This window comes from Xenia sp. Carnegie-2017, unplaced genomic scaffold, assembly GCF_021976095.1.
Source record: "Xenia sp. Carnegie-2017 unplaced genomic scaffold, XeniaSp_v1 HiC_scaffold_23, whole genome shotgun sequence".
Lineage (NCBI taxonomy): Eukaryota > Metazoa > Cnidaria > Anthozoa > Malacalcyonacea > Xeniidae > Xenia > Xenia sp. Carnegie-2017.
This window is the reverse complement of record NW_025813486.1, coordinates 16,620,767-16,634,522: the sequence shown is the minus strand read 5'-3', so window position 1 is coordinate 16,634,522 and position 13,756 is coordinate 16,620,767. Positions and strand designations below refer to the sequence as shown.

The following is a 13,756-nucleotide window of genomic DNA, read 5'->3' as shown; positions in this document are numbered from 1 at the left end:
AAATTTTTGTCAAACAAAGACATCTCCACGACATTATGCATTTTTAATGTTCAAAAAAATACAAACCATGCAATACAATATAGAAAGATAATATTTAGGAAGGGAAAAATTGATTTAATGACAGCACACACCTGTAGTGGAATTTTTTCTGTCAAAACTAGGACCAGTGCCGTAGTATGGTGTGGAACCAGAATGGACAATCCAGTTATAATTATCAAGCGGAAAACCAACATTTCTCCACAGACATTTTGAGTTGCTTATTCCATTTTCAAAGCTACAGTCACCTGTTTTGAACAAAAAACGTCTTTATGGTGGCATGTAAAATGTTATGTTATACAAAAACAACTTTCTAAATTTAAAGTTGATCAAAAGTTCTTACTTTACAATACACCAACAAACTTATGTGCCTGAAGATAACTACCATTTAACATGTAAAAATATGTTTTCTGTAGATATTATATAAAGAAAAATATGCACTCGATGAGTGCGCAAGGCTTTGCTTTTTTGTGATTGACCATTACAAAATAGCAGTATTATTATAAACATATGGTAAACATATACAAAATATTTGGTAACAAAACACAACTGCATATCAAGTTTTTGCCAAAATACATTGTTGACATAACACTCATTTTTGGTTACTGCCCATGTCATTTTTGTTTCACTAGTGTATCAAACACTGGTGTCATCTATCAAACTTTTAAAAAAACATTTCAATTATTAAAAAACAAGAATGCTTTTTAAAAAATGGTAACGCAAATTACACAATATCTAAGTAAGGCTATGCCATGCTCCTAAGGCATTTCATAATATTGCCTTTGAAAACGTTTTAACACGTAAATTAAAAAGCAAATGTTTTCTTACAGCTTCCCTGATGCTATTTGCCTATATTTTTTAAACCGAGCACTGTTCGTGTTCAGAAAAACCTTAAATAATGACAAACAGGAACGGCGAAATTCTCGTTGCACTGTCACACGTTTTTTTTTACGTCATCGAGTTTATTTTCCATCCTATCCACGCTACGACAACATAAAGGACTTTTTTGATTACGCAAGCAAATCCTTAAAACTCAGGTAATACAATTGAAAAGAAAATTGAACAGTTATGTTTACTCCATATTTATTTAATACTATCAACTAAAATATACACCTAGCTATTGAAGCTCTTAATTTGGCATGTAAATTTCACAAAATTGTGATGATAAATTAAAACCTCACCAGGTCTGTTGCATTCACCAATATCAACAAGAATATCATCCAATGAAATATAACCAGGATATGAATTTACCATAGCTTCAAAAATTATCTGTAAAATGATTCAAGAGAATCACATTCAATATATTTGTTTACTTTGATGCACTATTTATTAAATTAATAAAAACTTCTACAATATATGTGTGACTTACAGAGAAACGATTATAGTTTAAATAAATTGTCGTCCTTCCTTTTTCCCAAGAAGTTGTTGTACCCAACGTGCTGTTCCATAACAGAAGTTTTCGTCCATTAACCAATACAAAAATCTTTAAAGTATTTGATGTATATCCGTAGCTTTGATACCAAAAATTCAAACATGCTAATTTTCCGTTTGCAGTAAGGTTTCTTTTAATGATTCCATTTTTACATTTTCAAAGACAGATGTTTCCAAGATCACAAAATGACCTGAGTGAAAATTTAAGATTTTCTTGGATTACTTATTATTTTAGTAGACACTTTGTCGAAGTGATAAATGTAAAAACTGTTGTAAAAATAGAAAATGTTGGTGAATGGTCAAAATAATACCATAAATGTTCTTAGCAGAATTGTTCAAAGCCAGAACACCAACCCAACTTAAATGACCATATTTTTTATTTCTCATTATTGGTTACAGACTATTTTATGACGAAATCTATTTTCAAGAAAAAAAATCTAATTCAAATCAATTTTACATTTTAAAAGTAATTTAAATATCGCAGAAATGTAACCGGTTTAATCATATGTAGAGTCAAATGTATTTTCTTTGCGTTATAATAATTAACAATGCAATACAATACAGCATACTTACCATAGCTGTTGCCAATTGTATGATCCTCTATCGACCAGTTGCCCAAGTTTGATCCCATGACTCGCTTCCAATCCCCAATCTTTGTAAAATTGCACCAGTTGTTTTCAAATGTACAATGAATATCTAAAATTCAGAGCAGTCAGCAATACAGTTAATAACATGCACGTTGCAATGTCACAAAATGCTGATTTCCAAAAAAATTTATGTATACATACCCATTCCATCAATAATTTTGTATGTCAGTAGAAAACCGGATAAACTATTACTCCAGGGGGCGGAACGAAAACTGACATTAATATTTTCTTTAGTAAAGAAAATCGGAGGGCTATTCACAGTTGACTTTCCACACGTAGAATTAGAAGTTGATCCATCTGATATGACCAACTCGTCATAAATGCACCCAGAATAATAATCTAATAAAATGTAGAACATTTCAACTTGAGAGCTAGGAATTTGCAATTGAAGCTTCAAAGGAAGTCACAAAGATCGTATTCCATAAATAATTGCGAAGATTATGTAAGCTAGACACGTTCATAAAATGAATTTTTTCAAATTTAACTCACTCCTATCGATGTCAATATAGTTGACTACAATTTCTAAGGATTTGTCCTGAGGAATCATCACAGTAACACTACATCTTAAGCTAGAGTTGTAGCCAAAGGGGAACCCAGGTGAGTAAATACGACCAAAGTTACTGGATATTGTCTTGTTAGAACAGACACTGAAGGCAGGAGGTTGGTTATCACCTAAAAATTGTCAAACATAACAATACATAAAATAAATAATGAAATGTTAAGTTTTTTCAACTTGTAAAGTAAACTTTCTTTATATTGGCGCGAATATATGAAAAGATCATTCGTTTTGCAAAAAAAGCAGTAAGAGGGATTTTATTGTATACTTTAGATACGAAGCTACTACTAAAATTTAATACTAAGATTTTTAATACTAGCGAACACTAAGACTTAGCTATAAAGTCATTGCCAAATCACGATAATAAGGAAATTTTACTGGTGTATTGCATGTAAACGAGGGAAAACAATTAAATGACATCGAGACCCATAGTGTTGTATTAAACCTGAGTCAATTAACGTTTAAATCTTTCATTTCGTCATCACAGATGTGTCAAACAAACATGTAAAGCTTTTAAATACATAAGTCTCCTTGAATTTATGGGGGGTAGGAGTTAAAAGTTTCTAAGAAATTTTTCAATATAGAATAAATAAGCAATGTTTTCAAATTATCTTTCAATTCTTGTAAATGGAATGGCAGTTTTACACTTTCAATACTTGCATTTAATTGCGTGTTGCAATTCAAAGCTAGTCAAACCTGTATCTAATAAAATAGCGTTTGCACCAAAACGAGGCTAGACAACCAACTTTCAATAGCTAAATAAATTTGCGCTCTATCTACATGTTTTTTCTTATTTTAACGTAATACTATGCTCAACAAAGACATTTAAATCACCTAGTTATCTACAAAATTGTCCTCTCTGTGTGCACCAAATGTTTTGCACTCCAAATGCTGATTTTACACCGAGCGCAAATTTATTTGAGATCTTTGCTTGCACCCACACAAGTTTTAAGCTGAATAAGAGCTAGAAAGGTGAGAGAGTGTTGACCAGAATGGTGTACGTCCTTCTCGCGACCCCTTCCTTGCCTAATCACAAGGTAGGCACAATTAACTGACTCCAGCAAAACACCATTTACAGTTTAGGAAGACTTACTGCTCCAAAATTTGTAGTGTGTTATCACTGATGTATGGCGGTGGCTGGGATTTTTTCAAAAGGGCGTTTGTCATGAGGGGTGGAAGGAGTCTAATGAAAAATGGATTCCTTTCTCCATGTGACTGGAGATGGGAGGAGTCACGTGAAGGATAGACACTATTATGGTGAACACTTTCTGGTATAAATTATTCTTAATCAGCTTTAATTGAATGTGGGTGCCATCAAGAATGTCGAAAGCGATGCTCTAGCTTAAAATCAACACATTTGGGGTGAACAGCACTTTATGCATGCAAAGACAGTGGCGTAAGGAACTATCTAATTGTTGGGCATTCCTCAGCTGCAGTGGATACTTAATTTGGCAAGGTAAACGGCAGCTAAAAATGAGACTGTTTAATCCCAACGCTGTAAAGATATCACAATTGTACTTTGTATTTATGCTCTAAAAAATCTTATTGAATTATTGAATAAAATTATTGACATCTAACAAGCCATTTTCCGCGTTCTAACGTTAGTCAGATGTGATTCTTGTAAAAAATAGAATATTTCCAAACTCTAATTTAAAATTAGAATCAAGATATTATGGATAAATATGTATACTCACAAATAAAAATTCACCTCTACAATCTGCTAGTTAATTGCAATAATTTATACACAGTTTTGGGAAATCGATAACATCATCTTAATTGCAGCTAAAGAAAACATTGTGTTGAAAACACAAATAAAAATACAAGACCTCACCATTCCGTCGGACAAACTCATCACCCATCCAAAATGATCTTTCAAAACATGCTGCCCTCATTGCAAGTCTTTATTATTTCTACCATTGACATTTTGCAGTACTTGAATAATGTTGCGATAAAATGATAGTAATTATATCTATATGTAAGTTATAAGTGTCTACTATTTACATACATTTATATATTACCTATAGATGATCAAAGCAAACCTTGCCTTTCAACAATACAAATTCATAGTCAAGACAGTACAAGGATATTCATATTCCAATTTGCAGCAACCGCAATGTACAATAAACGTTTTTTCATTGATATTAACTTTCCCCAAAATACAAAATTTTAAATTCTTACCTATTACCCACCTAAAATTTAACCAGACTTATTCATTAAAAAGCTTCACATGTTTGTTTGACACAGCTGTTATGACGAAATGCAACATTTAAAAGTCAATTGACTCAGGCTTAATACGAAATTATGGGTCTTAATGTTATTTTCTTGTTTTACCTCGCTTTTATGCAAAACACCCGTAAAATTTCTCTAATATTAAGAGTTTGCGATGTTTCAATATCTTAATGTTAAAAGGTTACAATAAATCCCTCTCTGCCAAACTTCCTGCTTTCTTTACGAAACAAACGATTTTTCATCTATCTTTCCCACTAGTGAACGATTTTGCTCAAAATTGGTCCTTAGCCGCCCATCATTAGTATACTTAAATCAATAAAAAACAGATTAAAAACAAACACGCGTGCATTCCTGAACATGTAGTCTTTAAGATCAACTTTTAAAAAGACATCTTTAAGAATGAAATTTTGTTACTTTAACTTAGTTTATGAGCATTCAAAAATTTAAAACTCGTATTCAAACAATAATTAGAGCACTTACTCTTGAAAGTATCGAAGTCAAGAGCAAAGCCTTCAAACCGTCTGTTCAAGTAAGCACTGAACGTCAAAACCACGACACTTGTTTGAGGTAAAAATGTCATGGACGTCGTGTTGGTACAAAATTGTTTTGAAGTTCCACCAGATATAGTTAGAGAATCGATGCACCTTGTTTGATTACCTGCATATAAATCGTTGAATGATTATTGAAGTAATTATAAATCAATAACGTCATTTTTGGAATTAAAACTCATACTATAAAGAAGAAAATAACATTAAAGCAATAAAATTATTCACATCAAAATTTTGAAATGTGTGGTGAAACTTTTATACTATTGTATAGATCAATATGCTGGCAAACATAATAATTAACAAATTATGAACATATTTAATTCTTCTTAAAAATTCTAATGTCTTGCAATGTTCATCTCCTTGATATTGACTAAAATGAACTTCTTGTACATGTATTGCATTTCCTATCCAACTTTAAACATACTCTCTATCTAGGCTTAAATTTTTCTAAAAACTGGCAGACTTAAAACTTTCATTTAAATAGAATTGACTTAAAAATTACTTTCGAGTTATGATGAAATAAACGAAAGAACTTTTATATAAAGTTGACAGAATATTATCATGTATAAATGCGTAGTTAACACATGCACACAGGTCTTCACATTGTTTGATAAAACGTTTTAAAATTACATCTGTGTGTAAAAAAATATGAAAAATTTTGCATAAAAACGGGCATCAACACACATGAGAAGAATTATACGATATCAAAAAAACTACATTTAAGTACTCACCGATTAAGTAAGAGTCAAGAGAGATGTTAGAAAAACTGAAGTTGAAGATTGTATTAAGGGGTTGTTTAATCGTCAGTGTACATCTTGCGTAGAGATAGTAACGTGGATAGTAATTTGGTGACACAATATGTCCTTTAGACAGTGTAATAGTTCGCGATGGACAAATGTTTAATGGGATGCCAAAGCCTGTAGAAATAAAACATGTAGTGTTAGTGAAAACTGGTTCATATTCTAATCTGTTTTTTAGCGTGATTATTTGTGTTGCCTATTTTTCAATAATAGTAAAGCCAAGAAATTTCTCAATGTCATGAAATGCATAGTTATTTTCTACTTCAATTCTACAACACTACTGAGTAGTTTTTTCTTTTTCTGAAATAATAAACATTCATAATAGATTGCATAGGTAATAAACAAGGCACAGAGTGAATTTGAGATATTAATAACTTCTATTAAAGATTTGTTGTTAATCAGTTGCTTCTGAAATAATAATTCTAAACTCTTGCCTGAACTTAAAGATGTATAGTTTCAAGAAAATAAATGGAACGTTCAACATAGGAAGAGATCATCTATACTAATCAGAAATTTCTCTATACAAATTGACACAAAACGATTTCATGAGCACTTTGATACACATGTTTCAGAGATGTTTATTACATTTTGTCCAGAATCATTTGCATTGTGATTCTATTTTCAATGCATATTTTCTGGGGGAAAGTCATCTTGTATAACTACATACTGCTTTTTTCAACAAAGACTTGTGTTTTGATTAAGGGTTGTAAAAAAAATGTCGAAAATTTGTTGTAACACAACCAAACGTTGTTGTTAATCACATTCATCACCTGCTTGCTGTGAGGTTGTCATGAAAGTATATTCTTAGAACATTTGCAGCGATGCAGAACTTATTTGTGTTTGAATGATTAATATAAAGTTATTTTAGTAAACTTAAAGTTATCAGAGGATTTACCTATTTATTTCAATATTTTTTGTTTGAATTAAACAGAGAAAAAATATCTCACTTGGAGGTTTTGCACTTAGTGGAAGTATATCACATGGTCCGTCTATGAAGTGAAAGTCGTCAAGAGCGATGTCACTGGAGCTAGTCCATCCGTTTACACCTTCAACAATGATCTAAAAACAACAAGACTTCGGACACAATTTCCGTTATGGGTGACCTAATCTAAACATAAGCAAATGTCGCAAAAAGGGACAAAAGACGAGTGATTTTTTTGGTTTTTTTAACCCGAGCAACAATCTAAAGTGTTTTATGTCTAGATACCGATGTCATTTTTATTTTCATATACGCATTTAAAAGTGTATAACAAGCATAATGTTGCAACGTAGCTTTGTCTTCATTGCCTGTATATTTTGTTCCTCTCTTATTGTTAGTGAAACGTTAGATTCACTGTTTGTATCGTCAAAGAATTACATTTTGTTACGTCTTGTAGTTGCCTATTGTAAAAGTGCAATGCATTCAGGATCTGCTCAATGAGAAACCTCTACTCATGCCATTCCAGAGTACGAGTAATCATATTAGCTACGTAATTTCAATTTTATGAAAATACTACAAAAAGAATTTCGAGATTATTTTATTTCATATTTTGTCAATAAAAAAGTCTCGACAGAGTTTAGACATCTCATTAAAAAGGCTCGCACCTTCGGCGGGAAGTCATTGTTCATCCTTTTTATTTGAATCATAATAATTCCAAAGCTTACAACAACATTTTTTCTTTCATTTTTTTTCTTTTTTTGAAGATGCAGTTTTTATTTTGAAAGAGCAGCAATATGTATGAAGCATTTGGTTGATAGCAATAGAAACAGTTATCTCCTATCTTTTGAAAACTTTTAATCTTTTCACCAAAAGCAGCTTAGTATGATCAAATAAATAAACTTTATTTATGTAAAACTATTGAATTGTAAATGTGATACTTACCCTGGTTTTCATTTCAAAACTGAAATTGGCTGTCACTTGGCCCCTCATCCAGATATTTCCCTTATTGCCACTTAATGTCCATAAAGGTCTCATTTCCATTCCCATGGATTGCTCGTAAATATTTAGTGAACCAACAGTTGATCCATACATATGATACCAGAAAGTAAAACACTTCGTTGATGAATTAAAGTAGTTGCTAACTAGCCAACTTTTGGATCCCATCGAATAATATCCTCTCATGTAAAGGTACTTTCCTGTTTTATTGACAACAAAATTGACGAATTTATAGCATTAAGTAAAATTTTTTTATATATTGCAAATAGCATTTATTAGACTAACCTGTCGTTGATCCTTTTCTGTCAAAACTTGGTCCAGTACCATAATTAGGTGTTGAGCCAGAATGGACAATCCAATCATAGTTATCCCACGGATATACAACATTACTCCAAAGACATTTCGAATTACTAATACCGTATTCAAAACTACAATTACCTGATTTAAAAAAAAAATATGTTTTGTTAAACGGTTTTTCCTGTGCAATCTGTATCTTAAAAAAAAGTTTAAAATTAAATATAATGTAATTTCATTTCATTATCATGAGAAATCAATCAAAAATTCTTTTAAATTGCTCAAAAATACAGCTGCTAAATTTTAATTTAATTTTTTTCCAAACTTACTTTTCTTACACACTTTGTAGCTAACTAGAGTTGCTATACAATACGCTAATTGTAAAAACTGATTGATTAAAATAAACAAAAAATGGTTGCAACCTCAAATGGTTATTTCCATTGAATAAAATTAAATAGCGAATTATAAATGGTCAGAGTAACTAATTAATTCTAAGATTTTGTAAGGCTAATTACAAAGAAAAGGAAAATAAAAAAAGCATGACAAACAAGACAATCAAAAAACTGGGAAAGGTAAATGTCGTGAAACTGAGAGTTTGGAACTTGTTGTTCAAAGTCTTGCTGTTGGTGAAGGGAATATTCTTGATTCTTGATGGGACAAGGATAGTTCACTCAGGTGCTACCAGTCATGTGTGTAAAAATAAACTTCTATTAAAAGATTTTCAGAATATGGAAGAGCATGTGGATGTAATGCTGGGAGATGGAAAAATCCTAAGTAGAATCCGAATTGGTACTGTAACTTTAAACACAAATGTTTCAAATGGAAAAGTGCAAGAAATTAGGTATACCATCTTGGAGCAAACCCCCCTGAACAGATCACAGCAATTACCGGCACCTTACAAACGACTTATTCACAATACAAACAAACAATCAACTAAAAACATTACACTTTACACTAATTCACAATGACAATACACAATTGACACCCACACATTCAGCTAAAAACATCACACCTAAATCACACTTCACAACTAAAAACATTTCACTTCACACTAAATCACAATGACAATACATATTTCCTGTACACATAATACAATGACGTAAGAACCAGATAGCAAATACGGCTAACCTGACGTTTACTCCTCATTTGACTCTGAAGATGACTACCGCTAAGGTTGTTGAAACGTCAGTCAACAACAACAACAAAAACAGTCCTTCTCAGGACTATACCAACCTGGACGATCTACATTTACAAACATGTAACGATACTCGCGGGTTCAAACCATTTACTTCATTTACTTTACTACAATTAAGCTACTACATTATAAGTGTTGCAAAAGTCGCCAATGCTGGAAACTCTAGGTATTAATTTAATCATACAACATGTGACATTTTCGCAATGATGGAACAGCGAACGGTATTGCAAAGAAAGCTGGAAGTTTTTTTGTATCGGATTGCAAGTATAAAGTCGAACACTTAAAAATTGTAAATGAAGCGACTGGAATATCTGATGAGATGCTGTGGCATTGACGTCTGGGTCATCTTGGAGTTCACAGATTGCGAAAAATGGTGAATGGAAATTTAGTGGAAGGATTAAATTTTGTGCGCGGATTAAATTAAAGTGCGCCGATTAGCAATAACTAACTAAACGTCATTACTATGTGGATATGGAGAGCAAAATTTTATAATTATATTGGTGAAGACGACATAATAAATATTGCATTTCCGAAATACTATAATCAGCAGGTTGTATATGAAGGATGCAATTCTAATTGTTCATGTATTTTACTCATACTCCACGAAAGTAAAAACGAAGTCACTCAGTTTAAATGTTGTGCGGGTTGCCATGTTTTACAACAAAAATGGTAAGGGGAAAATTAAAAGTTTTTATTTCTCCAAAAGTGTTATGATTTTCTATTCAATAATGATTTCACTTACTTGTAGGGAAAACTGCTCCAGCTGGACACATGAAAGTAAAAAAGCACAAAAAATTTTCATCATAAGTAGATTAAAGAAAAGATCTTAAATTAAACAAGAATTTTAAATATTATCTTCGAGACTGCATATTTGTAATGAAGGACAAATTAAACCCATCATTTCTCTTCGCCGTCTTCTTAATTATAATTTTACCTTTGTTTAGTAATTAACATCAAAACGCAACAATGATATAAGGTACTCGTTTGTTAAATTTCCATAAGATTTGACAATTTACTTAAAATTACTTTGAACTTGAACTTACGTTGAGCGTATGCTGGATGAGTGGGACATGATCCATTTGTTAGATACAGATCATCCAATGCAATATCACCAGTATAACTGTTACCATCTACACCTTCAATGACTATCTAAATATAGATTAGAGGTTGTTTATTCAGTACGTATGCAAAGAAAACGAGGCAGACCAAATGATGAATGCTTACATTTGTGTACAAAGGGACAGGGGGGGGGGGGCTAATAAGCTGTTGTTTTGTTTGAATGACGTTTTGTTTGAAGTTAGTTTTGGTTCACTCAGTAAGCAAATTTATTGAACATGTTCAAAAGATTATGCCTGCCAACAGTTTTGCCTAAACTGTCAAATTGAACTGCTTATCATTAATTGGACAATAGTTTTAACTGTAAAAGCTGAGCTTTGTCTTAGTTTTAAGATTGCAATTACGACAACAAATATTTAAGTTGTGCAGTAAACTTGCGTACAAAAGGGGAGAAAGAATAGTAAAGTATGCTACATTTTATTCCAAAGGAGATGAGTGTTTAAATTTTGGATGACTCATTTCATTCTTTAGCTATGATAATTTTATGTGCCTTATCATTATTTTGCAAGCTAGCTAAATACATGTATAACAGAGTTTTAACATGTAAAACCACAGTCCATTGAGATCACAGAGAATTTTTCTTTAATTTCAGACTTTTACGCTAACAGAGTGTCTATAAAAATATCCATGACACAATCCATGAGATTGTCTTATTTAAAAAGATCAATTTTATTGACGTGTTTCTATTATTAATTTTAATCCCTTCTTTTTATTACCAACATTTTATGGCTATCATAGGTATTTTCAAAGTTCACCCTCACACTCAATAGATAAGAGTGAAGGATCATGTTCTCTATACAAGAAACTACCAACTACTTGTGCTGCAGTTGCAAGTGTTAAAAGGTGCACTAGTAAATTAAACGATGAGTCACCATTAGAAGATAAATTTTATGCATTAGGTAGAAAATTTTGTGAGTCCCAGTCGCCATGTAAATCATGTCATCTTAACATGATTCATGTCAGATAAAACAAAAGTTTGTACAAATGACTATAAGTAACCATGAAATGTCCAAGGAACTCCCGAAAAAAAAACGACAAGAAGATGGAATGTGAGCATCAAAGAAAACTTCGCATTTTATCAAATAAAATTGTATTTTATCACGCACAGAGATCCACAACTATCAGGCATTCTCTTCATTGTAACTTTGAATCGTTCAAAAAAATTGCCATTTTTTGTTGAACTGTAAAATATGTTCAAGCAAGGCAAAACGTCACGTGAAATTAAATAAAGATCAAAGGCACCGCTCATAATAAATGAACTCAAAATGCAAATTTCAACGAAAAAATAAAAAAACTGCGGGTTTTGATGATTGTTAACATGGAAGTTATTTCAGCACTGCGATGGCCGTGGCAGCTGAGTTTGATTTCTAACGACTTTTTCGACACACAGCCCATGGCCTATAAAAGGCTTTTTAAAATTATAGTCATAAAAAATTTGTCCTTGTCAAAGTACTGTTTTGAGAAAAATATATTGTTTTTACACATAATTGATGCCAACAAAATACGATTTGCCTTTCTCTAAAAGACTAAAAACTTCAATTCCAAGGCCTTCGAAATCAAAATTTTTCGGCCTAACATGCTTTAGGCTCTCATTTGCTCATCATTAGAGCACATTAGACTTTTAATTACACGCTTCGATTCAACAATTGCGCTGTGAAATATTCATTAACATGTAGAATGAGAATCGGTATTATTTTAGTAGCATCAACGTGCATTCAATAAAATCAAACAAGGGATCAATAAGATAAAGCAATCATTGAAATAGACATGTAAATACTTATCAAGAAAGATGACAGTCCTAAAGGAAATAAGCCGTCATAGATAGTCAGTCACAATCGCAACTCCGCTAATCAGTGGCGTAGCTAGCAGAAAATGTTTGGTCATCCTCAATTACAACCTCACCACGGTTGGCGCTGAGAGAGAAAATTTTCAATATTCAGAACGTGTAAACCACCCAAACGATAATATTTACCAAAGCAGTTAAAGTTTAAGTAACGCTTGGAATTTACGAAAAAGATGTTTTTAAAAAAAGATATTTAATGTAAACGTTAACCATAATTCTACTTCATCATTAGTCATTGGTCGCTAAGGAGCAACGTGAGAGCGCTTGCGATCCGCAAGGTTCATAGAGCTCTTTCCCTCCGAGGTGAAAGGTGTTGAAAATATATTATTGACTCAGTTATGGGGCAATGACCCGCTAAAAATAGAGCAAAATGTTTTAGATGTTAGTAATAAAATTAACGAATCTGACAAACAACCTGATGAGACTTCTGACACATTGCGTAAATTTAGAGGGGACAGAATTTCAGGAGATAGATGATGAGGTTAACAATGATAATCTCCTTGAAAATATAGCTCAAGTTTTGTCTTCTAAAGAGCAAACTGGACCTGCTATTACAATGTCTCTCACTAAAACTATTAATTCCTAAGTTGCTGATAATTTTGATGTTTCAAAATTGAAAGAAACATTAAATATATACAAACGACTTGAAAATTGTGATCAAATGTTTGTACCTGGAGTAAATCAAATAATATGGATAACAATGAAGCCATTTCCCAAAAAGGTTGATAATAAAATGGCTAAATAACGAAATAGCCTGATCAAAGACTGTCATATGTAGGCCTAGCAAACAGCATTATTATATTGCTCGGCCTTAGGGGTAGTAAAACCATTCCGGTTTACAGATCCATAATCATGGGCGAAACTAGAACGTTAAGTGGGTGTGGGTGTGGGGGGGGTGTATATTCATGTATTCATAACTGCTTGACTGATTTTTTTTGTTAGCGACGATAATTTCAAACAGGAGACTGTTGATCATATTAATATCCTTGAGTAGAAAGCTGCTTTATTGGCACTTAAATTTTATTGTTTAAACTTTTCAGCAGGAAACATGTCAAAATAATGATTGACAACAGCACAACGGTATTTGTTATCAACAATATGGGTACTAGCCACAATGACAAGTTATATACTTTGGTGTAGATATTT

At 32.1% G+C, this 13,756-nt stretch overlaps 1 protein-coding gene across 1 annotated transcript in view; it reads right to left on the bottom strand.

Moving 5' to 3' along the window:
* The window catches only part of LOC124449262 (MAM and LDL-receptor class A domain-containing protein 1-like), a gene marked incomplete at its 3' end in the record, with an annotated part of 51,989 nt that overhangs the window by 21,576 nt on the left and 16,657 nt on the right, over nucleotides 1-13,756 (bottom strand). Inside the window, exons 7-11 of the mRNA XM_047000201.1 lie at nucleotides 10,695-10,800; nucleotides 10,394-10,414; nucleotides 8,448-8,600; nucleotides 8,109-8,362; nucleotides 7,195-7,306 (exon numbers count right to left, since the gene is read on the bottom strand). Coding sequence (XP_046856157.1) covers nucleotides 7,195-7,306; nucleotides 8,109-8,362; nucleotides 8,448-8,600; nucleotides 10,394-10,414; nucleotides 10,695-10,800 — 646 coding nt within the window. The remainder of the gene's footprint in view (nucleotides 1-7,194; nucleotides 7,307-8,108; nucleotides 8,363-8,447; nucleotides 8,601-10,393; nucleotides 10,415-10,694; nucleotides 10,801-13,756) is intronic.